We start from the raw sequence: 27153 nt of genomic DNA, 5'->3' as shown, positions 1-27153 counted from the left end.
TTGCGAGCATTGAGAGAAACCCTACAAAATTACAAAAGGAAAAATGATTACAACAGATACACATACATATATGGAAAGGCTTATGTGATGGCGTAAGTTTGTTTCTGTACTGGCAGTCTTGGACTATTATCATTTATTGAAGGGCCTGCAAATAAAGACACACATGCCAATTGCTTTATTTAAGCACCCTAATATTTAGTATTAAAAACTTTATGAGACTTATGACACCATATTTACGTTCCAAAAAAATGGTATTCGTTACCACACTGGATCCTGCATGACATGATGAAAGACCTGGTGGAAAATCCAATACTTTAACGAATATTCGTTGTACATCCCGGATCCCATTCCGATAGAGCACATTTGACACAAATTGATACCCAAGCATTCAAGCCAGAGAAAAAAAGCAGGGGGCTTTAAAAAAACTCCCAATGATATTAAGGTCTTCCTTCTTCAGGAGTTGAACCAGATCGATCCAAAAATCTTCTAGAGTTTCGTATCAAATATGTCTGATAAAGCAAGAGCCGTGATTAATACTTATAGTGACTTAAATATATATCAGTTTTTATTCATTTAGGTTAGTTTAATTTAGAGTATCTTTTTGCTTTACTGCAGAAAGTTTAAATTGATTTGGCTGACTTTCTCAGACGATACATTACAAAGAACCTAACGCGTATTTTATTGCGAACTAAAAGTGATATCAGCAATCATACGGGGACGATGTTTCCATCTAACTGGGCTAATTAATTCTGACAACCTCTCCGGGATCCGGTGCGTTTTTCTAATCCTTTAAGACAAATGGTGTGTCCTAAAAAATAAATCGTGTATATTCGATTAATAGCTGTTTGGGCTCTAAATCTAGACTTGGCCATACAAAATATACTATATCAATAGCCAGTTATGCAGAAGATTATCATGAGTTGCTGTCATTAGATTGTGACGCAATCTTGTTGAATATTTTACTATTTATTGGCCCTTCTTACACGTATCGTGTCTTTTTATTTCGTCTATTGTATCTATATTACCAGAAAGTAACCCAAGATCTGCCACTGAAAAAAAGCCAGAAGCAAGGTTTTTTGATCTATCCTCCAAAGGTATTGAGCCATGCCATGCCTTCCCAGGCAAAGCTTGTAGCGGAATTGGCACAACTCGTAAGTAATCCTCGTCTACCTTTTTTTAAAAAAAAATTACAAAAGAAAATCCTCATACGAATATTCTGTATCCCGGCTTGTATTAACTGTTATAGTAAAAACGAATCCTTAAGGACCAGATATAATCAAAACGTCGTCTCCCTAGGATTAGTGTTTATTCAGTACTCAACACTCACGAAATGGAAACTCATTTATTCACAGTCACAACGCGACATCCAAAGATTATTTTGTATTAAAAGTAATACATGCATACACATATAGTAAGTATATTTATTTCTGCTTTATACAAAACACAGTAGACTTTCTCTATTAAACTTTTAGCAAACATATATTTTAATTGCACGACTTTTATTTGCTTTGGTGCAAACTACTCAGGCAAACATGGCTTCATCAGCACCTCTTGTTATACTTGAACAAATTGTCAACCAAATCTCATGGAGAGACAAAATGACATGTCTATTGGTGTGCAAAGGTTGGAGATCGTCTCTACTGTCTCTATTTGATACGCATGTGGATATAAAAAGTGTAGAAAAGTGGAAGATCTTCTACACATCTTGCTGTGATACTCTTCAAGACGACTATCCAATCGGACAAAGTATAAGATCTATTGCTATTCGTTGTATCGTGCCAAATGAAGAGCTTTTTCACATCTTGAAATTGTGCCCACGTCTGCAGTCTCTACTAATAAATCCATCTGAACCATTACATATCATACTTTCTGAAGATAGACTGGTAAGAATACAATGTACACGTACTTTTTCTTCATAAATTATTCCAGTACACTTTTGAAATCATATAAAGCAAAATATACAAAATTGTGACAAGCTACTGTCTGGTTTATTTACATATATATCTGTACACAATTACTCTCCAAATGTTTTTTTTTCTCCTTCAAAAGGAATATATATATATATATATAAGTCAACAACAATGTATGTATTTTATTTATCCATGTAGTCTCTAAATCCGAACCCTATACTACCTACTCTCAAAACTCTTTACATACGTACAGAAATCAAATTCTTGGACAATCAGGATCTTGAATTGATTCAGCGACAATGTCCTTGTCTTCGTGCATTAACTTTTGTTGCTCCACGCATGTATTTCGACCCTATTTCACAAACAAATTCACTCGAATCAGTCAAGAAGTACGACTCGGTCGAATATCTGCGTTTCATTATCGAGGAAGACACAATGGAAGATGTGGCCCAGTGGCTGAAGTATATTGGTCACAAATATCCATCAATTAGAACACTTGGTATCGAGAATAGTTCTTGTGCTGACCATCGTAGTTACCCTGAAGGGTGTGAAGAAGCTGCGGAATTATTATTCCAGCAATGTCGCCTCTTGACAACTCTAGAGCTCAAGAATATCAACTGGGGAGACATAATGACGCGACAGATGGATAGATCCAAAAGCGGAATCAGGTCTATAAAACTTGATCATCGTGACCCAGCAATGGCGATGATTAACGCCGGCAGCCTCATGTCCTGTCAATTTCGCAATCTGTCGACCGTCTCACTCTCTATTCCGTTCAGAGCTTACAGTCATGACGGTGCTCACTGGTGTTTTCGTGAACTCAAGCTATCACATCTGAGCCTAAAGGGATACCGAGAGACAAGTACAGACAGAATACCTGATATTTCTTTGAGCGACATGCCAAAACTAGAGAGTCTGACAATAGAGGATGCGATGCTGGTAGACCGTAGCTTCATACACGATGATTATGCAGAAAACTCTATAAAGAAACTGACGCTACGAAACTTGGTGTTTGAGCGTCTTGCGCTGGAAAGTCTATCGAGATTGGCTCAAGGTTTAACGCATCTGACGATGGATCGATGCCAGCTTCTCCCAGAAACAGGAGAATATGAAGACGACAGTGATGATTATGTGTGGGATAATGGACAGATAAAGGTCGACCTGAGATCTCAGTCTCTTTTCTCAATCGACATTCGGAACCTGTCATCTTGGTACAGTCCAACCAAGAGATATGCAAAACAAGCCGAGAATACTACGATATTTCAAATTATTCAAATGTCCAAGCAAGCGGCTAATTCGGCATCCTTATTCCGGATTAGAGCAGATGGGCCGTGGTACCAGAAAAGAAATAAGAGATATGTGTGCTTGAATGAAGATGAAGTTTGTGCAGTAAAAGATAGATTGATTCCGCCAAGACGTCGCCGGCCTGCGGCAGACCCTGAATTTGATTATCTAAATGATATTCAAAAAGGATTTATTACTATTTATTGTAAGTCAGTCTATTATCTTTATATTGACAGCCAGTGGATACTTTAGAAATACACGTTTCTTCAAGGTGATACACAATAAAACACTAGTACTATGTACCTTTTTTTTACCTTTCATTATTATTCATTACCGATATTAATATTAATAAAACTAAAACTAAAGCAAAAGCAAAAGCACAACTCAATCATGTACTTAACATACATATTAAGTATAAGACTTGGATACCTCTTTTCTTCTCTTAATTATATATTTCTTCTGATAAAGTAACCTTGCGCATACACACACAAATACACACGCATGGATATAGATATAGGTATATTATTTGTCAGCCCAGTAATGAATATATATTCATTTTATTGCTATGAAGCTTGATAAACTTGATAGCTTGGTAGAATGTGTTTTGTGAGTGTGGGTGTGTGCGTGTGGTGGTACAATACTATTTAGTGCATGCCGGTTCAGCCTCTTCGTGAACTAATTTTGTATAGCTTGATATATTGATTTGAAAAGATGATTGTTTGTGCGTACTCTGAGGATTTCGATCCACAAAAGGAATATATATGTATTTATACCTTTCAGAAACATTAAATTCAGATTGGTCAATGCTCGCGTAATAAGCACTCTTTTGGTACTTTGTGATTCTGCAGTAACAAAACCGATAGTTGATGGTAATAATAGTAAAAAGAATATGATAAAATAAGTTAAAAATGGTACCACTTGTCTCCATTTGAATCTTCCATGTTTTCAATTTAACAACTCAGCCTAAAGACGCCTCGAATGATTTGAAAACGATACATACTTACATACACAGATATATACACATACACACGCGCGGAAAAGAAGTATTTTACAAAAGGTTATATAAAGGCAATGTATTAATATTGTAGGCAATTGATTTTGTTTTTATTATACAAATATATTTAATAGCCTTTAGAGTATTTTTACATAGTATACTTATATATATATATCCTTCTTGCGCGCGGAAGATTCATGGTTGTACTGGCTACTTAAAAAGGCTCTCGGCCTCACCTTGTAATATCGTTTAAGCTCAAGCTACACATTCAAAATGTCCCTATTTTGAGACCTCATTTCTAACAACAGATAGATCAATTAACTATCCTCTTTATTTTATATTATCAACATATTCTAACGAGAACACAATGTCATTTTAGCTCCCTCCTCTTTTCCACTCTATACGCCCTTTCTGCCTTGTGCTTCAAAATACAATGGATTAGTAAATTTTCCTGTGTACAATTATTTAAACATATATATTTTCTTTTAATTAATCAAATCAAATCAAGACAAACCAAGCCAACCAGCTAACCAACCAGCCAGCTAAGAAAGAATAGAAAAATAAGATCATAATAATAATAATAATCATTATTCTTATTATTAGTTTATTGGCTTTACCTCTCTTTTCTATCTTCAACTCTTTCTCTCTTCCTATCTTCACTCCTTTACTCTCTATATTCCCTTCCTCCCTTCCTCTTTCCCTCCTCCGCCCCCTTTATATATATATATATATATTCTTCAATTTTCTCCCAGCTGTTGTTTACATTTCGACATTGACATTTGGGACAATGTTCAAGAAGCTTCATTTTAATCACAATGAATCGCCAAAATCAGAATCATTGAGCTCATTCAGCAGTGCGACACCAAACTCTAGGTAAAATAATAATAATTTTTATTTATGGCCGAGCAAAAGGGAGAGGGTAATCAAATGTCGTACTTAAAATTAGTGTGTAGAATGATACCTTTACCACCAGCAGTCTACGATGCGGTATACGATGGACAAAATGTAAGGCTCATTGTTTATTTTACCTTGCTTTCATCAGTAACTGTTCTAGTAGAAAATATATATATATATATATAGGAAATAGTTAATTGATTAAATTTAATATTTGAAAGGGAATCAACCGTCCTCAATGGCAAACGGTAAAAAGAGCGTATATATATATATATATATTATACAGACACAGATACATATCTATATCAATATATCAATATATCTATACCTATACTAATATAAAAATATAAAAATGTATCTATATCTTCCTACAGCCAAAAGAGCAACAATATAATTATAACGAACGCAACAGTGATTGTTTCAAATACGAAACATTTGGTGGTCGTGAATCGCTTGTAGATCCTATTACTGCCTATCGCCCTTCAGATCTGCCTAGAGAAACATTTATTAAACCTATCAAATCAAGAGTTGTAGTCCACACCAACCTAACCTCTCCAGAATCCCATGTTACTACTACATCTGAATCTGCATCTTTAACTGCAACTGCAACTGCGACCAACAAACCTCACAAAATGAAAATTGTCACGACTGCATTGCCAAATCCAAAAACTGCCTTTTTCGCTGGTGACACAACCGTCCCTGACCCAGAAATCAGAACAATGGAGCCTCCTACACCAGTCAGGTCGCGTGTGCATCTTGCAGAGCTTCCGGATGTAATGCAGCAGGCATTTGTGGAACTACCACAGCATGCAGTCTACAGCAGCACTTCTGAGCCGCCAACTAAAAACATCAAACAACAACAACAGCAACAACAGCAACCGCGACAATATCAACCTCAACAACCTCAACAACCTCAACAACAACAATATCAGCAGCAGCAAGAACACCAACAGCAGCAACAATATCAGCCACAGCAACAATATCAGCCACAGCAACAATACCAACATTACCAACAACAGCAAGAACAACAATCTAGAAGCGAAGTATTTTCTCTTCAACCTGCACCAATGACAAGCAGACAGACTGGAACTACAACCAAATCTTCGCTTTCATCTTACACCCGCCAGCACCCACAACCTTTGCCTCCACTAGTCATTCCACCCACTCCCAACCGCTCGGTCTCGTCTCCAAGCCAACACATGGTTGTGCCTAACCAACGCACGTCTTCAATTCAAGACTCGCCTTGGCAGATTACTCCAGGATCGCTCACACCAGGATCTTCGCACGGAGGCTCATCTCCAATTGGATCTACTTCGTCTCCTCTCTCTGCATCACCGCACACGCCAATCGGGCATAGTCTTTTGCATACCCAGATGCCTTCTCCATCTTCTTCTTTTTCTCATTCTAATTCTCATTCTAATGCTTCGTCTCCTTCGCTCTCACCTTCTGGACAACCTTCGGAATCGAAATGGAAGAACATTGGCAAGAAAACTCAAGAGACGGCCATGTCAGGTCTTAGACCTGGATCTGAGTCTGGGACTGAGTCTGGCGTTGAGCAATTGGTGCACAACGGAATCAAGTTCCATGAAGCCGGTCAGTTTGAAAAGGCTACCGAGTTATTTAGACAGGCTGCCGCTCTAGACTTCCCGATCGCCATGTTTCTTTATGGTGTGTCACTTCGTCATGGATGGGTAAAGAATAATAAATTATAAAAACTAATTTTTTTTTGCGTCTGTGTGTGAGAGTATATATACGTATAAATAATAATAGTAATAATTAACTAACTTGTTGCGTCTAGGGCTGTAAAAAAAACGAACACCTGGCATTCCAGTACCTTCAAAAGGCAGCTGAGCATGCCGTATTGGATATCAATAGTCTTTCGAGCACAGTAAATACCTCTGCTTCAAAGGGTGAGCTTATTATGGCCATCTATGAACTAGGTGTTTCATTCCGACACGGATGGGGTGTAAGTGATATATATTATGCACTTATTTATTTTGCTAATGATAACAATGATAATAGTGCAAGAAAAACAAGGAGACAGCCGTCTACTTTTTCAAAATTGCTGCAGATCTTGGAGATGCTGATGCCCAGAACGATTTAGGACACTGTTATTACAATGGCCATGGTACTAAAAAGGACCTTTACATGGCAGCTAAATACTATCGAATGGCCGACAAGCAGGGGCAGGGTATCATGGGAAATTCCTGGATTCACAAGGCCAAGTACGACAAGGCCAAGTAATGATAATAATGATCATAATGATCATAATAAAAAAAATAAGTCTGGCCTTTTGTCTATTATAACTATCTTTACATAATTTATCTTTTATATATATATAAGAAGTAATTAAATTATAAGGCAAAGACTTCGAATACGTAAAATTTGCATAAATTTTGAATCGAATGAAAGTTTATTAGGCCACAAGTGGTTCTTGCGTGGTTTTGTAATATGGTGTGGTTTAAGTATGAGTTGAAATAGAGTGGCATGGTGTATTATATACCGCTTAGTTTAGTTTGGCTTGGCTTGGCTTATCTTAGCCTAGGCTAGGCTAGATTTTCTGTGTGTGTGTGTGTGTGTGTGCTTCTAGGCATTTAATAAAAGAAGGGTATAGAAATTTTCCTTTTTGTGCGTAGTCCAATATAATAAAACAAAGACAGAAAGAGGGAATTCTATTGACTAGCTTTCTTTAGTCTAGTTGGTTATGTTTTGCGTCGTCTTTCTTTTCTCATTTGTCTCATATGTTTAGTTCATAGCACCGATCCACCAATGGTAAGATCCAAAATTGATTATCATTGATAAACTAAGCCTAAAATACCATCTCGATCATCACGGCATTTTGGACCTTTATTTTTATTTTTATTCCATCGACATCTAAAAAGTCCCATTTTTCTTTAAAGTTCTATTTCCTTGTTTCCTTTTTTTTTCCCTTTTTTTCGATGCTATTCTATACTATATTATAGAACAGCTTTTATATATATATTATAATTATGTATATGTATATGTATATGTAACTTTACTATTATATTTTACTGTTTTGCAGGAGAACCCATAAAATGCCCGTGTACTCTCCGTTTCATGCAACATGGTACACAACATGGTACACAACATGGGGAAAAAAGAGACAAAGAATAATTAATTTTTAATGTTTTATTATGTTTTATTATGAATTATTTCTTTATTATAAAATGTGTATGTATAAATGTATTTATGTGTATATATTGTATGATATATGACATGCTATGACATTATAGGATGTTGTAGAGTAGGACAGGATAGGGTAGAATAAGGCAAGGTAAGATAAAGAAAGGCAGGCTGGAGATGAGCTGTGTTGGGTTGGTTGTATTGGATTCAATTGTGTGAAATGAAATGAAGATAGCATAGACATGAATGTGCTTGTGTATTTACATATATGTGTATGTACAAGTAAGAATGAATGAATGAATAAAATGAGATAAATGAAATGAAATGAAATGAAATGAAATAAAATGAATGAAATTATATGATTTGGATGTGCTTTTTTTTCGCTGTTTGAATGAATGAAAATTTGTTTTTGCTGCTGCTGTTGCTGCTGCTGTTGCTTGCTTGTTTGTTTGTTTGTTTGTTTAAAGAAACCAATGGACTTGACTTGGGGTTTCATTTGATTAGCCGGATATGACTATGAGTTGTGTCTGCACCAAAATTCATGACAAAATCGGGTGACATCAACGCCACAACATTGGCAAAAGGTAGAAGGAATAGTGAGCAGGTATTCTGATCGAGTCTGGGTGTGCTTGTGGTTGCGGGGGACAGAGGTGGTTGAGGTCTTGATGATTTTTGATTCCATTGTGTTGAGTTGAACTGAATTGGATTGTAAGGTATTAATTTTGGCTCTTTGTGGTTTTTTGGTGTTGTAGCTTGTGTTTGGGTGAGAGAGCAATAAAGAAATTGAATAGGAAAGTAAAGAGAGAAGTTTGAGAGGAGAAATCTGGGGCTATTTATTTAAAAAATAATAAAAAAATTCTAGCGTGTCCAGAATAGGAAACATCGTATTCTTCATATGTCCCGTAGCCTGAATCGAGAATTCTCTCATCTAAACTAGATGTCGATCAAGTAATACTAGTTATTCAAAGTCACAGAGCCTTACAACGATTTGCCGCTAGCTCACGATCTATTAAGTCAAGCCGCGATTTTGTAGCAGAAAAGAAAAAGTTAAATAAAAATATATATAAAAAGATAAAATAACAAAATTTCCCATTGTTCTGTATTTGAAAGATTGTATATTTGACCCGACCTTAGGGATGGATATTCCTTATTTGGGTTACCCGTTAAACACAACAAGCTCCCCTTTTTATTTTATTTTTATTTCCCTATTCTTGTATTTTTATTATATATATCTTTACTTATCTTACAATACTATTACATGAACCGAGTCTTTTTTTTTTAAGTTTTTTTTGTCATAGGGTATCCGCGCAATTAGACACTAAATGCCTAATCTCGATTCCTTCAAATAAAAATAAAAACAAGGACAAAATTAAAGCGACCACCAGAAAGACGCACACACACACAAAAAGAGAAAAGGGAAAGGAGGAGGTTGAGAGGGGGGGAAATCTTTATACCTCTTTATTCCTCTGCATAATAATTTCTATTATAATATAAATTATTGAAAAAAATAAAACTATAAATCCTGTAGCTTAAATTTAAATTTAAAAATTACAGAATTATACTTGAAATTATACAGAAATCTTTATTCACAATTGTATTTGTATTTGTATTGTTGAAATTTGCCTTTCATTCTTCTTTTATAAAAAAAACAAATCATCTATATAAATTATCATGTATCAAAATCTAGTCTACATCACTACTTGTCATTGCTGTAATGTGCGACACTGTGAGACAGATATTTTGTTATTAATGTGTCATCAATGTATACAACAAGAGAAAATTATCACACAGCCCATGTATTGCCAAGAATTCTAGGTATATATTTTTAGAAATTAACAGCTTAAATTTGCAATGCCAAGTTTTTGTGAGTTAATCTATAATAATTATCATCATTTATTCCGGCTTTCCTTTCAATATATCTATTTATTTATCTATCTATATATATATATATTTCTTATTTTTGGACTCTGACTTGAGCACCCACATGGCGTTTCAAGTTAAATAAGTCAAACACAACACAACAATCCTAAAAGAATAATAATATGTATATATTTGAATCTATCGTACAAGGAAAAACTCGGCTGAATGTAGCACAATCAGGCAAGGAGTCTATTCTTCCCGACCGGGCAAGCTTACACAGCCATATTATTTCAAACAAGCCGCCTTTCTCTCTCTCTCTCTCTCTCTGTCTGTCTGTACTACTAGACCAAAGGTTTGGTAAGCATTAAAGCAAGTCCCATTACAATTACAATTATCTATTAATATTGATATTCAAATGTTCATTAACATTATCATTAACATTATCATCACCATTATAAATGCCATGGTTATTAACTTCTTACATTGTTACTATCGATATCATTGCTTATATTACTATTTTACGTTGGTGATTGTCACGTATTGAGTAAAAAATCAGACTTTATAAGAATTGAATCAATATACATATAAAATAATATTAATCTTTTGAATATATCGTATCACATAAACCTTCTTAGTTGTCTATCTAAAAGGCCAAATATCTCTTTAAAAAGTAATTTAAATACAAAAAAACTGATTTGAGATATGGGAACAAGCGCAAAAGAACATCCACGCGGTGAATTAATTAAAGTAATAGTACGATGTGCCTTGTATTGCTCTTCGTTTATCACTGTTATTATTATGTAAAAGACCTTGTAGAACAGACTCTACTACATATTTATCATTACTACTATGCTTATTTTTGGTAAATGGCAATAGTAGTACATGCTTTTATTGACCTTTTGGTCACTTCTTGTACTCTTTTACGTCACTTTCGATCATTCTGTGAGAGTGTGTATAAAATTTTCCGCTTGAATGCTTTGCCAATGGGTAAAGAGACTCATAAGCACAAACACAAACACAAACACAAACACAGTCATAACCATAATCATAACCACAAACAAATCCTTGTATATATTTTGTTTTATTTTAGAATATTGTTCATTCCAAAAAAAAATGTATTACTTGAATTGCCACGTTGTATTCAACAAAGAACATCGCACGTTTTTCTTTCTATGTTATTATTATTAATTATATTATTATTTTTTGAAACTGTGTACTGTTTCAAATGTAATACTAATATTCCTATTCTTTTCCCAGGCAACCGGGTCAAAGATAAAACTATTAATTTTACAACTAATATGAAAATAATAATAATGAACGTATAGACAGTAGATAATAGACAATACAAGCTTTCATATTTCATCAGCTTCTTAGCTGTAATCATTGATGATTATAATTGACTTTAATGATAGATCATAGAGATTCTCAATACAACAATTGCAATTGCAATTCTTACTTTTATTTTGATTACGAATAAGAACTAAGCAATTTTTTTCAAGTGGTGTGGTTACCTCAGAGTAATCAGAGTAATCTTGTATAACTTTGTCTAAACATATAAATATATTGGATAAATATCTAAACATATCGCAAATATGCCCCTCATTTGATTATTGCAGTCAAAAAGACAGTAAAATAGCTTGTACTCTTCTTACCAAGTTGGTTGTAATGAGTAACATTTACCCATGTTACCTCAAGTCAAAAAAAAAACTTAAAAATAAAAGATTATTGTTGATAAAGATGTTGTGATTGTTTCTATCTTTACCGACATTTCAATTGACAGTCAGAATTAAAGTGATTTAATGTAATGTCATGTAATGTCATGTAATGTATTATATTGTTTTGCATTGTCATATAATAAAACAGTCGTGTACTTTGTAGATATTAGAATCTCCTGTAAGTATAAGAATGATTAAAAATGTTGTTTGTGCTCATTGCCCTGAATGTCATCATAACTATAAAAATAAATATAGAAAAGGGCTATATATTAGGGCCAGGAAAATTTAGTCTTAAACTATTAGCACTGTAGACACACACACACACACATATATATATATATATATATATTAGCAAAAATATTTGTGGCTTAATACATGCTTAGCAGTTATTATTCTAGACACCTTTTATGTAAGCAAACTATAAATACCAACACGGATACAAGCATACACATATATATATACACAGACAGACGCCCACACAGACACCCACAGACACAAAATGTTATGTTTCTACTGTGTAAGCGCTAAAGTATTGTATCCTTTATGTCCTTGATAAATCATTCACTCTCTCCTTTACTTTTCTAAAGGTACATATATATATGTGTGTGTGTATAGGAGAAAAAAGAAGAAATTTTTGTTGACAAGGTCTTTATCTCTTCTCCTCCCTTCCTTTTTCTTTAAATATTTCTGTCTTACTTGTTACCTATATAATTTTACAGCTATATTTGTAAATAAACATACCAAAAAAAAAGGATCCAATAATTTTAATGAATTTTATCCAAATACTTTTTTTCTTTTCTTTTTTAATTTACTTTCATAAAAAGGAAACAATACTCAATCACTGTTTTTCAAAATGTTAATTATAAGAATATAATGTATATATATATATATATATATTCTGAACCACCTCCTTCACATATAATATTAGTGTAGTGGTGAAATAAAAGGAAAAAGACAAACCAAAAAAAAATGCCGCTTTAATAGGCACAGTAATAATTAACGTAAATTCGTTTGATTTGTTTGTTTATGAAAGAAACAATAAAATAAAATATAGCAGAAAATTTATTCAATTATTCTATTAAAACACTACAAAAGTCTTTTTCCTAATGACTGATCATTCAACCCGGATGAAAATGGGAGAGGGGGAATCAAAAAGTATATATATATATATAAATATATATATATATATATTGCACGAGGCTGGCTTAAGCTTTCTATCATTAGATGCCCTTGATACGATCGATCCTGCTGTAGACAATGCGTTTTGATAAAACATATTCATTTTCTAAAAACTAACAAAAAAAACAACTTTTCCTTTCTTTCTATAATAGTATAAATTACACACAAACACACAAACACACGCATGCACGCACGCACGCCCTTTCCAGAATATATATAAAATAAAACCAATGACAAAAAGGTATTATATCCCAACAGAACCTTTTTTCTTTAAAAAAAAAAACAATATTGATAAACTAGCTACTGTTACTACTACTGTTACTTGTGTGTGTGTAATATTCTTTTGTGCAAAAAACTATTGCTTAATAGATAGCTTGTTAATAGAGTCGAACTTCTTCTTGCCAAAATTAGCATTCGTTTATTTTCGCCGCTGGAATTATTTCATCGACTTAGGACTAGGGTATGATTGTGGCAATTATTTGTCCACTTTTTTCATAAATTATTTGGATATTATTAGAAATTTATATTGAAAATATACATTAATTTGTCAGATTAATGTCAGAAGATTTATAAAGAAGTATAAGTGTTCTCTGTTGTTATTGAGCTTTTCCGCGCTCTTTTTGAGTGTATTTATGAATTATATCTACAGTAAAGTGGTTAATTTTATTAGAGCTGCCTTATGCGTATTTCAATACCATCAATAATATATAAAGTAGATTAAACATCGATTTTATGTCTTTTTGAATTTTATTTTACCTTTAAAAATTACACTATAACCTTTTTAACTAAGTATGATCCTCTTGAAGTAGTACTAGTTTTTTTGTAGTATGTTAAGCTACCTAGAGAACCCGACGAGCTGACCGTAGGAACAAATTTCTCACCTTCTTGATCTTTTGTACTTGGAGGTGACGGTATGTACTGGTGAATGACCAAGTTCTTTCTGTTTCTTCTTGTAGTTTTGTTTGATTTATTTGGTACCATAGTTGGTTAGATATTTATAAATGTATGACAGTAATAAAGATTGTGAATTGTAAAAAAAAAGTTGATGTATGCAATAGAAAAAAGTTGATTTATTATGAGTTTTATACCCAAGACTTGGAGTTATGTTATTATTTTATTACATGACAAACATAATGACTTTTAGAGAGAATTAATTGATATTTCACCCTGATATTTTAGTATATTTTAGCTAAGAGTCTTATAATTGATTTTATGCAAGGAGTATTGAAAATTAATTATTGTATATGTTTTCATGAATTTGTAGGATAAGGTTCTCGCTATTCGACTAAATTAAGTCGAAGTAGAGAACTTAGGCTTATCAAAAATGGAACTTGTAGTCGGTATAAGAAAATATATACTCCGATAAGCCTAAGTCGAAGTATAAGCTTAATCGACTCTGTTAACAAGCTCTCTAATAATACAATATATACACTAACCAAAATATCTTCAAGCACAAACCAGAGTTGAGGCACTCAAGCTGAAAGAAAAAAATCTCTGTATATACGACTTATCAATATTTATTCTTATTATTGATCAATAATTAAAGGCAAAATTAAATGTTATTGAAACCCCCTTTTTATCTCGAGAAATTATTATATTGAAAAATTGAAGAATTGAAAAATTGAAAAATTGAAAAATTAAAAAATTGAAAAGTTAAAAAGTTAAAAAGTTAAAAAGTTATAAAAACTGACCTTTTTTCCTTATTTTATTTTATGTCAGTGTTTAAGTGGAGCCTGAAATTGTAATTTTCGGCTTGTGTATGTTTTTTTATATAGGCATATATTTAACTCAAGCCAATAAATAGCGACCTTAGTGCATTCGGACTTTTCAAATATTTTTTCAAATATCGGGTACTACAGTGTCTTTGTCGCACCAGATTGAATTGATCAAATTTTCAAATCTGCCTATATATATCATCGGACATGTAATATGACTAAAATTACAAGCGGTAATATTAAATAATTTCATTTCCTTCTACTAATACTTTTTAAAGGCAGTTTAGTACAAAAATTAAAAGAATATAATTGGTTGCAAATTTGAAAAAACACACTTCTTAGGGAGGTTTGTGCAATTTTCTTAACAAAATTAAAAAGGAAATTGCCCGCCTAAAAAGGAATAGTTTGTCTCATACTTCCAAAAAAGATTTTGTCAAAAGGGCACCTTTTCCAAAAATTTTGTAAGCCCAATTTGGGCTTTACAAAGTGTCTTCAGCCAATAATTGAAGGTTATTTTTAACTGCTAAACTAACGATATATTCAAAGGAAGAAGAAGTAAAATATGTTAAAAAATATACTTTTAACAATGTAGATATTATATTAACATGACTTCTTTTATGTCATTCTTTAAAAACTATATATTTGGATTATATATATTACGCACTCTATTACCGATTCTGGAATTAACAATATAGTTTATGTCAATTGATTGACCAAGCATTACCAGACTATCAACTTAACCGTTAATACAAGTTAATGTTCGTTAGTTTAGCTGCATTCTATTTCCCGACCGTGACGTGGACCTCAATATGGAAATGAAACTTCAGAAAATTGGTAAGACATTTCTGTCCATATTAGTACATTGGAAAAGAGATTGGTAAAACAAAATTGCACAAACCTCCCTCTTAGCAAGCAAAATTTGAAAAATAAGAGACCCCTTTTTTCAAATTTCTCTTGTCTGGTTACACTTGATTTAAGGTTATAATTTGAAAAAATAGCTTAAATTTCCTTATAAAGCAATTTATTTGGTTTTTTCAAAAATGCACTAAGGTCGCTAATATAAGATATCAGATTTCCAATTTCCAGATTTTCAGAAGTTAATGATCACAAAAAAAAGGCACCGTAACCTCTAGTCCCAAACCTATGTGTTTATTTTTGTGGCCGTATATTTTTCTGTGTCTGTTCCTGTGTCTGTTTATATGTCTGATGGTATTTCTGAACTGATTGGTAATTGAAATTCTCCCTTTTTTTCTCAATTAAAATAAATAAAATACCAATTAAAGAGAAATTCATACTGTCAATTCTCTGGCTTAAACTAGTTGACTTTATCTCTCTTTCTACGCCAACAGAGCCCTGATACATTAACTACAAACTAGAACTTCTATACATTAAGAACGTAAGAAAATAATCAAAATAAAATATTCAAGTCTTCTTTTTTGAAATGTTTAAACCACTAGTAAGCTTTTATAATACTATGTGTACAAGAGATAATCGAAAGATTTATCGTATTTTTATTTTTTACTGATCTCTATTGAAAATCTCCATTAGAAGGTTCTAGCATAATTAAACCTAGTAAGTATCAGTCTCCAAAAAAAAAGTTCTGTACAACAGTCTATCACACAATGCCAATGCTTATACAATATGCCAACTGATTAGATTTAAAGTGTGAATTCATGTTGTTCAAAAACAAAGAAGAACAAGACATATCATGGCTCAAATTATAGATCCTACGATTAATACACTCCAAAGTGGTTTCTGATTGTAAATTCAATACAATTATTACTGATCTGCAGTAGACATCTGTAATCCTTGATGTTACATAATCGGTTTATAACTAATTAAAGTGTATGTATTTATGTGTGTGTGTGTGTAAAGAGTCCCATTTAAGTAGCACTTTTTTTTTGGTATATGAACAGACCAGACTGTCTTAATATATGTTCCAACTTTTTAAAGATATAGATATACGATTAAGTAATAAGACGTGGTTCGACTCAAACGGTCAATGTTAATTCTGAGATCAACAAAAGGTTTGGTACTGGACACTAAAATACAGTTCAAGCAGCTTAAAAAGGAAGTAAATTCAATATAAAAACTATCAGGTGTGTCAAAATAAAGTGTATATATATATATATATATATTGCAGATCAGAATAATATATATGTATTCAAGGAAAAAAGCAGAAAGGCAGATAGTAAAGATTAGCTCTAATATTGTAGATGGTCCATTGGTTTATAGAAAAAACAGATGAGAATCACGAGACAAAAAAAAAAGGTGCAATTCAGCTAGAGTTGTACAGATGCCTATGGATCCTGGTCTTTATTGGGGCAATCTCAAGTCTTACGTTGCACAGGTCCCCTGTGGTTTGTGCGGAACAAGACCATCAGGATATTAGGTGTAGTTTTTTTTTATCTTCTTTATTTCGATTATTCCTTAAACATCTACAAAAATATATATATATATATAATGCAAAAGAAATATATTATTTGGTCGAGATAATTAATTAATAAGACAAGGAACAGTAATCATTTAGGAAGCCTTAAAGAAGAGAGCCAAAAAAAAGAACGTAACAGCAGACGAAAATTGGGAAGTCATAATATTGGAGTTTCATTTCTCCTTACCCACAAGAAGAAAAATCCAAGTGATAAGCGGTGTTTAGTAATTTGGCAACCAAAATACTACATATGGAAGTTTAGTCCATTTATGTAGTTTTCATCTGGATTCTGTATAAAGTCAATAATTCATCTGTCCTTAACAAGGCCTTTACAATTTTTTTCCTTCTTCTTCTTCTACTACTACTCCTTATATTCTTCTTACATTTCAAGGAATAATAATACCAATATTAAAATGGGAAGTGCAGTATCAATCTTGTCCGCAACAGCCTTCAGTTGGCTCATATCCCAGCTAATGACCGGTGTACTTTGGGATGGCAAGAACCAAGACGGAACCCCGAAAAACCCCTGGGCACCAAGCCCTTCTAATCAGCCTTACATCTGGAATGCCTATGATGAAGTAGCTGAAAGACAGTACCGAGCATTTACCGATTGGGCAAAGGAACTTGGAGCCTTGATCTCGGTCAAGATCGGTCAGAAGCGTATGGTTGTACTCAACAGTGGCAGTCTGGTCCAAGAATCATTCGTGAGACTCGAACAGAATAACTCTGCCCGTTCTATCAGAGATGGTGTTGAGGTACTCATGACCGACTCTGGTAAGTAATATATATATATACATGTGTGTGTGTGTGTACCTAAATCATGAAAGCCACAACTAATATCAAAACTCACAGGCAAGACCGTCTTTGCTGCACCTTTTGAGATTTACTGGGTCCGTATTCGCCGTGCAATCGCTATTATTATTGGAGCAGCCTACATCGCCAAATTCGATGGACTTTTCTCTGCCCAAGCAGCAAAGCTCTCTCAGGGAATTCAGTTTGAAAAATCTAGCAAGAATGGCAAGCCGATCGATGCTGAACATCTGCGCCAATTAGTGAACTTGATTGCAATGGACACCTCATTGGCCATTGTCGTTGGTCAAACTAACACTGATCCTGCCACAATGTTGCTCATTTCAGAAAAGTGCAGGGAGATTGAGGCTATCCAGGCCAACAAGTGGTATCAGTACGGTCACTTTATCAATATCATCCAGAGCACCTACAGTTTCTTGGCTTTGATGAGAAAAAGCTTGACTGCCATTGCTCAGCGTAATGATCTGCTTGAGGTGTTTTTAGAGTGGACCAGCCCTTTTATTGCTAACCGTGGCGACCAGACAGTAGAAGTTAGAACCATTGCAGAGAGTCTGTTGACCATTCTTCCTTCCAAGAACGACCCTGAGCCAGCCCAACTCACGGCAGATCAAGTGATCGTCAACCTTATACACATCACCCTTCACAGTTACAAGAACCTGTCTTCGGCACTATTCACTTTGATTCAGCGTCTTGCCAGCTTACCAGAATTGCAGGAGCGCATCTATGCGGAAGTTTTGAGTGTGAAGGACAAGGAGGGTACTCTGGATGACTGGCCGTTGATCGGAGCTCTTATTAATGAGTCGATGCGCTTTGAGCCTCCTATGCGTATGTATTCCCATACATCTAGAGTTGAGCACGATATTCTTGATGGAGAGGACAAACCTTTCCGTATTGACGATGGTACAGAAATTATTGCCAATCTGGATGCAATTCACTTTGACGAACAATACTATGCTGAGCCACACACATTCAACCCTGACCGATTTTTGGTGAAAGAAAAGAAGTCGGTGTCTATCTTGGATAAGAGAACAGAAAGAAATGATGATAACAAAAAGTCAAAGAACAAGTTTATGCCTGCTCGAGATCATTTGGCATTTGGTGCTGGTCGCCGCAAGTGCCAGGGTGCGAAGGCAAGTGAACGTATGTTGGCTGCCACAGTTGCTCGCCTAGTGAAGAGTTACAAGCTGGAGGGCGGTGATGCCAATGTCAAGGTAGACTATCATAGCAATATTTGGTCATGGACTGGAAGAACCGAGACAAAGGGAGACGAAATCAAGTTCATTAGTCGATAAATGTCGGTAGAAACGACATTGCCCTTAATTTATATTCTTCTACGAACAATCTTTCTTTTATACCTATCTACCTACATGTCTAATATTTTACTTTTAATGCTATTAATTATTACTTCTTCTATTTCTCTCTTAATACTGTCTGTGGCTCTTAATAAAAGCAGCCTTTTATCTGCTTTTTTTCTCCTTTTGCTTTATTTTATCTTGGTCCAGAAATAAATAAATAAACTTGGATAATATAAAATAAAACTTGGTCATTTACAATACATACATACACAATAGGCTTCAATTACTTTTTTATTACCAAAAATTATCCTTAAAATACTTCTTTGATCTTTAGTTCAGCCCAAGAAACTATATAAATACTTTCTGCTTTATACATATTAGAGCATCCACAGCGGTCTGTGTAAATTTAACAATATTTTAAATGTAGATAAAAAAAATTAGAATGTTTTATCCCCAGCAGATTGCTTAACTAAATGTTTTAACTGATCATCTCTCAATAATAATTACCGGCTTTTTAAATTGAACAATTCACAAAAACATCCAGGGCTTTTTTTTATACACTGCTAATTTTACCCAGACCGCTGTGGATGCTCTTAATTATACACCTTTTTTTTATAGTAGCTGCTTTTTTAGTTAACAGGATATAAAAGAAAAAGAATCAATGTTACAATTACAAGTGTAGCAATATTCTTTGTCGATTGTATAAAATATTTCTTTTTTCAGTAAATATAATTCTTTTATTTCCTTTTTACTATGTACATTGTATATTGTACATTGCTTAGACCAATTAAACCACTGAATTCAATCACAAAAAGAAAAAGAAAAAAGGATGAGGGAAAGAGATAGAAGCCCCTTTGGAGCTATTTTTTTTGGTATCAAGTTACTAATGCAAACTCAAGGCACACTTTAAAGTATAGTAACAAATACCCGTGTAGCACATTTCCTTGGGTAATAACTTTTATTGAACACTTGATAGGTTAATGGGAGTACAATGTCAAGAGGTATTAGATCGATCGTATTTGATAAATGGGTCTGTGACTATAATCTAAACAAAACAAGAGGATTATATTTCAATACGATTTCAAACGTAATAGAAATCAATACAGGATTCTTATTTGTGTACATTTATTTTGGTATAATTTATAGAATATGGAGTGTGGCTTTCTATCAGTAATAACAATAATAATACCTAAAAAAAAGTAAAGAGGACGAAGGAAGGGGGAGGATAGTTTAGAGATTATATAATCCAATATTAATAAGTAACCAGTTAGAAGTGTAGTTTTTGCATTCTAATTGCACAAACAGACAGATACAGAATACCAATTGATATCTAGCTATATCGGATCACTGGGCCGGTTCCGTACCGGTACTTTGTATACCCACCTCTTGAGGGACTTGTCTGTAACTCTGGTGAAGAGATGAGTAATTCAATCGTATTTGATATTGGTGCTCAACTTAATTATCTAGACCCAAAATCATGGGATTATATTCTCTTTTTATGTACTTCAAGGTCATACAGAAATACGTTGTCCTTTGTGTGCCAAGAGCGAAAACTCATTTTATCTACATTTTTCCTTTTCTTTCTTCTTGATGATGTCTGGGTTGAAAAGCAGTAGAAAATATCTTTTACTCTTTTGGATATATTGCATTTACCTATTCCTTTAATGCTTAGACTCTCAAGGACCAGTTATCTATCAATAAGTAAAGTAGTATGTTTAATTTGCTCTTGCCAATTATTTATTATTACTTGCTGAGCTAATCTAATATTCCTATTATTCTTTATTGATTGCCGCAGTAAAATAATTTCTTTCAAATTAAAAGAAAAAAGAGAAAATGATTAGATGAATGTCCTTGTATTTTCCATAGTGCTTACACCCAAATAGATAAATTTATTGGCTAACATATATGTTATGTAATAGAATGCTGATGTAAAATCAGATTATTATTATTAGTAAATAAAAAGTATTAACAGCAGTGAGAAGAGAGAACGAGAAGAATTGAGGAGAAAAGACGAAGGCAGTCCTTACAACACACGTGTGTATACACAAAGAAAAAGTAACACCAACAAGACTTGTCATTTATTTTGCTATAGTACCTGGACACACATCTATTCAAAAGGAGGTCCTCTTTTACTTAATGTATGTAGACTGCCTAAAACTGATGCCCTCCCTTGGTTACCTAGCTTAGCAATTTGTATGAGCCAGCAGTCCCGCCACCTGACTCATCCTCACTTGGAAGCCAAGTACTTTGTCGGTATTACTAATATTAATATTCTTGACCACGTATTACCTGCAATGAGTATAACATTACTAGTAATTCCTATTTGAGAATAATCTTGCTGGTTAGACCATTTTTCCCATGATTCCATTCTAATGTAGTCATTTCCACGAGAATTGACACCACTTTTATGACTGACTAATGCGAGATTCACCCTTGTTGTTCATGGCTGAAGTTTTGACAGCTACTGACTTGTAACTAGATTCATTCATAATCCAGGAACATAAACACACTCAGAAGTATAAATATAAATACGCCTACATTGGTCAGTTGAAAAAAAAATACAATAAAAGTATGAAGATCAACATGGCACCGATGAATTCTTGCACTCCTGACGCAACCGCTAAAGATTATAATAAATTCTTAAGATGTTAACATCGTTATAAACGATAACGAGGGCAATATACAAGTTTATTAAATTAGTTAAGCACAGAGAAGGCAAGTTTAGCCAGGATAAGTATACTGGATGGACAGTAAATAAATAAGGGAATCCACCGATAAATTCTTTTTTGCTCTATAGCAATTAATACTGAAGTGCCATGATTTTAGTTTCACAACTTGCTTCATTTTTGTTCTTTTTTAAAAAAAAAAACATAGGAAAGTTTGTGTGAAACTAATTGGCACTAATATGTAGTGAATATATATATATATAAAATCCTAATATGTATAAATTGTTGTATTCTGCTTTATTTGGAAATATTATTAACATATTAACATACGTTGTTTGTATTATTTATATTTATATTTATATTTATGCCATTCACCAGCGTACGAGGTGAATTGAGCCACGTCATATACAATTCCAATTGTTATTCAGCGTCTGTTTTTTAATTATTTACTAAAATACATTGCCAATTTTTATTTTTTTGTCAATGATTTGTTTCATTTTGGTTATATAAAATGAGCTTTTTAAAGTATGGTCGTTTAGTATATTCCTTTTTGTAACTAGAGTCCTTATTTTAGAAATTTTGTCAATTCCCTCGACAATTACATGGTCAAAAACACCATGTAATTGTCTAGGGAATTGACAAATATATCCATTCGGAATCGAATAAATTACTATGAAAAGTAATTTTTCTTTCAATTCCCTCGTACGCTGGTGAATGGCATTATTGCTATATTTTCCCATTTTGGTACTCATCCAAACGTGTGTAGAGCTGTCAAGAATCCATAGAGCTGTCAAGAATCGGCAGTGATTCTTTCTTACGTCATAATGATTTCAATAGATACGCGTTTAATGTGAACACAAAAAATAAGCATATTTAAGCATAACTTGTCGTTTTATTGGATAAAGAAAATTGTTGAGCATAAAAAAAAATATCTTGTGTTTCTATCATTGTGTATTGTTTGTTAATACAAAAAGGCATAAGTGTTACTTCGAAGGGTAAAAGAAAAATAAGAGAAAGACAGGAGGGCATATGTACTATTTTAAAAATGAAAAAAGGTGAAAAGAATTAAGGATCAAGAAGAAGGCTGTGTATACAAGAAAAATAAGAATAAAAATAAATAATGGGCATGTAGTATTAATAAACAATGTTAAAGATGTAAAGGAGATGCAATATGTTTGGTTTTGGCTTTGTTTTTTTTGGGTTTTTTTTTGGGTTTGTTTAGAATATGGCTTGTTCATTAATGGTTAGAGTCATACACATAAATGTCGATGTATAATGCTTGTCATCCTTTTCTTGCTTTTCATTGCTTGTATTGTATGAAAACGGCTGGGAAGTACCCTGATCAAACGAGTTTGGTTGCTCATACTGAGTTGGGGTAGGTGTTGCGGGAGCAGAATGGTCGCTAAAGTCCCAGTGGATTTCTTGAAAATCAGGGTTGTATTCAAGGTTGTTGTTGTTGTTAAGAATACCATCGTAGTCGGCTATTGGGCGACTATCACGATAATTGTGCGATAAATTCAATCGTAAACCACCTTGTCCCAATGGCTGCCGACACGGAGAGCGCAGAAATCGTTCATTGCACCGATGATGTGCAATTGGTGGTCCAAGACCAGCTGAATTGCTCGACCAAGTGCAAACACTTCCGGATCCACACGTAGGATCTAAATTAAACAAATCACAAATTTAAAATTAGTTAGCAAAATAAAATATTAATTTATTTTACCAAATGTATACTCACTCTCATTAGAACAGTCTTCAGAATCCTGAGTACCTCCTGCACTATTCTGTGTATTCAATCCAGAAGTCTCCTGTCCATAAATGCACGACGAGTGGCGACTGGAATCACTCTCATAAATACTTCCACCTAAGCTTCCTGAGAACCCTGTTCCACTCGAGGCAGTAGGTGAATCAAACTCTCTTTGCTGCCCTAAAACCAACAGACGTTGGCCAGGTAGCCTTGGATCACAAATGTCCTGGACAGAGAAACAGCAGACATCTTGAGGGTAGATGTTATCTGCTATGCCTATTAGCTTAGTGTACTTTTTGGACCAATGTCGATGGCGGATATCAAATATGTCGACTGAGCAAATTGAATAAGCATGGAGTACATTGGTATCCTCTCTATTCTGACGAATAGTTTGGCCTCCAAACAACATTAACTTGTTTGATATATATAATAAAGAGCACTGGAGACGTTCACGTGGAGGATTCCCTGTGGTTTCAATCACGCAATCCTTTTCGAGAGAGAAACTAATCTGTCTATCCATATTTGCAGGCAGGTAATCAGCATCAGATATATCTTGCGAGTTTCTGTACATCTTTCGTCGATAACGTTGGGCCTCTGGGTGATCAAACTTGCTCCAGATCCAGGTTTTGCAATCGAGTTTGTAGAGCATATCATACACAATATTGCCATCGGCTTCAACCTGAGTGCCACCAAAGATGTATAGTTCATCGCCAACCATCACAGACGCGTGACCGTAACGTGGAGAAGGTATTTGACTAAGAATAATTTACATCAATATTAATAAATACAATATAAAAGTTGTGTAACGGATTGTAATATTTAAACAATAAAAAGTATAGTTATTATCTTACCCTTGGCAGCCAGGCTCAATCCACATATCCGTTTTGGTATCAAAGATATAAAGATCATTTTCACCTAGTAACGCGTTTATTACAAATCTCGAATTTTAATTTTAATTTTAATAAAGGAAAATATGTATATTACCAGATGAGTCAAGACACAAACCACCAAATACAACAAGGTAACGATTGTACAAAGTATCAAAAGAGTGGTCGAATCGGGGTTGAGGTGAATTTCCACGACAATGGAGCTTTTGTAACACGAAGGTATTGGTGTCAAGAACATACATGCTGTTTGAAAGAGTGGAGCTTTGGACTTGACGGCCGCCAAACATATATATCTTGGAGCCTATTGCAGCTACAGCTGTGATAAAGGGCTGGTACTTGTCCGTAGATTGACTGCAGCAAGAGTAAACAATTTTGCGGGGTATCGGCTCCCAATTGAGTGTAATGAGATCAAATACATAGCATACAGGATCTGGTGTCATGAACGGCATAAATACTTTGGTTCCTACTCGAGCCATACATCGCATATGATAAACTGGAGGGGTCATGCTCAGACAAAGTTCTTCTGGCTCGCTACTGGATTGCGTTGATGTATTGTGATGAGATGGACTGTCGATAACAGGTTCGTTAGACGTGATTGTGAGTGAAGGCGGGTGTCTCCAAGTAACTGAACGAAGACTAAGCTCACACTGGACAAGAGCATTGAAGAATCGGTTGGTTTGAGACAGTGCTGATAGAGAGTATGGATCAATTTTACGAATAATCAATTGAAGCACGTCCAGGCCCAACCTGTGGATTGGTGGTTGATGAAGAAAGCGCATAGTACTACTACTTCTTCTTCGTTTGATGTATCTTTCCGTTTTTTTTTTTGGTTTTGTGTTGGTAGACACTAGTTGGATCAATTCTTGTGTAAAGATGGTAAAAAAAGAACAAGGCCGGCCTTTTATATAAGAAATCCAAATCCATGTCACTGGAGTATATAATATGAGCCAAAATACAAGATATATCTCAGCAGGCATCTAATATGGCCTGAAGATAAATAAAAATATGTATTTTTACTAAACGGAAAATGAATTATGTAACAATACTTAAAAGAGGCCTAAATATCTATTGTTAAACACTGTGTAAGTAACTGAATATGGAAATATGTTATACAAGGAAAATCTATTTTTTGGCTTTTAATCTTCATGCTTAATTGTGTAGCATAGTAGATACAATTTCCAAACTTTGTTGATATAGTAAGGTCAAGGTCATAATCAAATTAATATCTTGAAGTTCTATATCTAGGAACGAAATACTTTGCTTAAACTATTAACTTCTTCTTGAATTTCTGCACTGGTTATAAAAATACACCACAAAATATATACTTGTACAATTGACAAAGTGCTATTATTAAGCTTGATATATTCTGGGAATTATATTTTAATATGTATAAACTAGGAAAACCAAATTGACAGTGTAGCCTATTGGAAAGAAAATTACCACAAATATATCTTGAATATATTATATCTTTTCTTTTCTTTTCCATTTTTGCAAAACAATCATTTATTTCAATTCTTCTATATCACATAAGCACACGCTGCTTATTTCGTCTTCTTTCGGTTTGCATTGAACTGCACGCTATTAACAGCTTTACAAAAATCCAGGTACTATTTATGTAGACAAAATGTCTAACTATAATAATAACACCTTTAGAATATTTACTCCGATTAAGCAATTTTACTTGACTGTCTTAAAATTTCCTTTTTTTTTTCTATATAATTTATTTTTGGAAGGTTTCGCTTACCAACTCTTTTGTCATAACCCAAATTCTCGGGAAATGGTACACAGAACTAAGCCCTTTTGTTCCTGAGGAACAATGTAACTAAATTCAATAAGTCACAATATGCTTGCGCCCTATAGTAAAGAAAAGGCTATTAAAGCCACAGCACTTGTAACTTGGCTTAAATTTACTAAAGTTTGTAGTATACAAAATATACCTTATTTCCATGTGGTTTAACATATCAAGCCTGTTGTTGCTCTTGTTGTTTTTCTTTTTTTTTTCTTTTCTTCTTCTTATATTGTAAATAGCAATGTTGATAATCATGTTGACTGTAAAATACACACTAATAGCCAATAGATTGCTTAATACTATTGATTACTGATACAACTGACGAAAGAGAAAGTAATGGTATATTCTGTATAAACCAATAGCCGGTACGATGAATATATTTTGCCCTGTTCTCGACTCACATAGAACTTACGTGCACGGACCTTACCAATCATACAAATGAGATATAGACTACATTAGGGGAGCTTGAGAACGAAATTTTATATGTTTATTTTTGGTATTCAGAATATTTCGTTGATAAAACCCAGAGTCCCCTCGAATTTGTCAGCTATGACAACTATGCCGTATAGCTTACAAATATTTCTTTTTTTAGGAACTCTTTTCATGACCTTCTCTGTTTAAAAAGCTCGCTACTATCTCACATTTGTTTTAACGCATTTGTTCTGAGCTCAGCTTCTGTTAGTCAGTTCCGAGAGGTATCATAATCCTTCTTCATGTCAAGGATAAGTGATTTCCCAACAAACACACCACAAATTATATCAATGTCCTTTACTCCTACTTACCTATTTTGGACATTAAATACTTCCTCGTGGATATAAATGGTAAATAGTATA

General features: G+C 33.8%; 7 protein-coding genes across 7 annotated transcripts; 4 read left to right on the top strand and 3 right to left on the bottom strand.

Annotated features, from left to right (window-relative positions):
* Nucleotides 1–87: 87 nt before the first annotated feature.
* On the top strand, nt 88–3446 carry PHYBLDRAFT_165767 (hypothetical protein; the record flags this gene model as incomplete). Its single annotated transcript, XM_018435303.1, has 4 exons — nt 88–92; nt 842–1151; nt 1473–1883; nt 2109–3446. 4 exons carry the CDS (start codon nt 88–90, stop codon nt 3444–3446), a joined length of 2064 nt encoding a protein of 687 aa, XP_018293823.1.
* Nucleotides 3447–6554: 3108 nt separating this feature from the next.
* Nucleotides 6555–7462, top strand: PHYBLDRAFT_158132 (hypothetical protein). Its single transcript, XM_018433740.1, has 3 exons — nt 6555–6773; nt 6881–7048; nt 7105–7462. Exons 1-3 carry the CDS (start codon nt 6588–6590, stop codon nt 7324–7326), a joined length of 576 nt encoding a protein of 191 aa, XP_018293822.1. The 5' UTR covers nt 6555–6587; the 3' UTR covers nt 7327–7462.
* Nucleotides 7463–8726: 1264 nt separating this feature from the next.
* Nucleotides 8727–8908, bottom strand: PHYBLDRAFT_142774 (hypothetical protein; the record flags this gene model as incomplete). Its single annotated transcript, XM_018430868.1, has 2 exons — nt 8727–8740; nt 8773–8908. The coding sequence occupies 2 exons, from the start codon at nt 8906–8908 to the stop codon at nt 8727–8729; spliced, it is 150 nt and encodes a 49-aa protein (XP_018293821.1).
* Nucleotides 8909–11021: 2113 nt separating this feature from the next.
* Nucleotides 11022–11854, bottom strand: PHYBLDRAFT_165765 (hypothetical protein; the record flags this gene model as incomplete). The annotated part of the gene is made up of 6 exons (XM_018435302.1): nt 11022–11150; nt 11209–11256; nt 11378–11379; nt 11543–11632; nt 11739–11775; nt 11849–11854. The coding sequence occupies 6 exons, from the start codon at nt 11852–11854 to the stop codon at nt 11022–11024; spliced, it is 312 nt and encodes a 103-aa protein (XP_018293820.1).
* A 5663-nt stretch (nt 11855–17517) lies between these two features.
* On the top strand, nt 17518–19298 carry PHYBLDRAFT_75851 (CYP5209 protein). The gene is made up of 2 exons (XM_018443102.1): nt 17518–17900; nt 17979–19298. The coding sequence occupies exons 1-2, from the start codon at nt 17540–17542 to the stop codon at nt 19226–19228; spliced, it is 1611 nt and encodes a 536-aa protein (XP_018293819.1). The 5' UTR covers nt 17518–17539; the 3' UTR covers nt 19229–19298.
* Nucleotides 19299–20222: 924 nt separating this feature from the next.
* Nucleotides 20223–20847, top strand: PHYBLDRAFT_59311 (hypothetical protein; the record flags this gene model as incomplete). The annotated part of the gene is made up of 2 exons (XM_018440472.1): nt 20223–20318; nt 20566–20847. 2 exons carry the CDS (start codon nt 20223–20225, stop codon nt 20845–20847), a joined length of 378 nt encoding a protein of 125 aa, XP_018293818.1.
* Nucleotides 20848–23115: 2268 nt separating this feature from the next.
* Nucleotides 23116–25310, bottom strand: PHYBLDRAFT_142772 (hypothetical protein; the record flags this gene model as incomplete). The annotated part of the gene is made up of 4 exons (XM_018430867.1): nt 23116–23558; nt 23621–24399; nt 24496–24559; nt 24629–25310. 4 exons carry the CDS (start codon nt 25308–25310, stop codon nt 23116–23118), a joined length of 1968 nt encoding a protein of 655 aa, XP_018293817.1.
* Nucleotides 25311–27153: the final 1843 nt, after the last annotated feature.

Source organism: Phycomyces blakesleeanus (assembly GCF_001638985.1).
Source record: "Phycomyces blakesleeanus NRRL 1555(-) unplaced genomic scaffold PHYBLscaffold_6, whole genome shotgun sequence".
NCBI classification, from domain to species: domain Eukaryota; kingdom Fungi; phylum Mucoromycota; class Mucoromycetes; order Mucorales; family Phycomycetaceae; genus Phycomyces; species Phycomyces blakesleeanus.
This window is presented reverse-complemented; position numbering and strand designations above follow the sequence as displayed.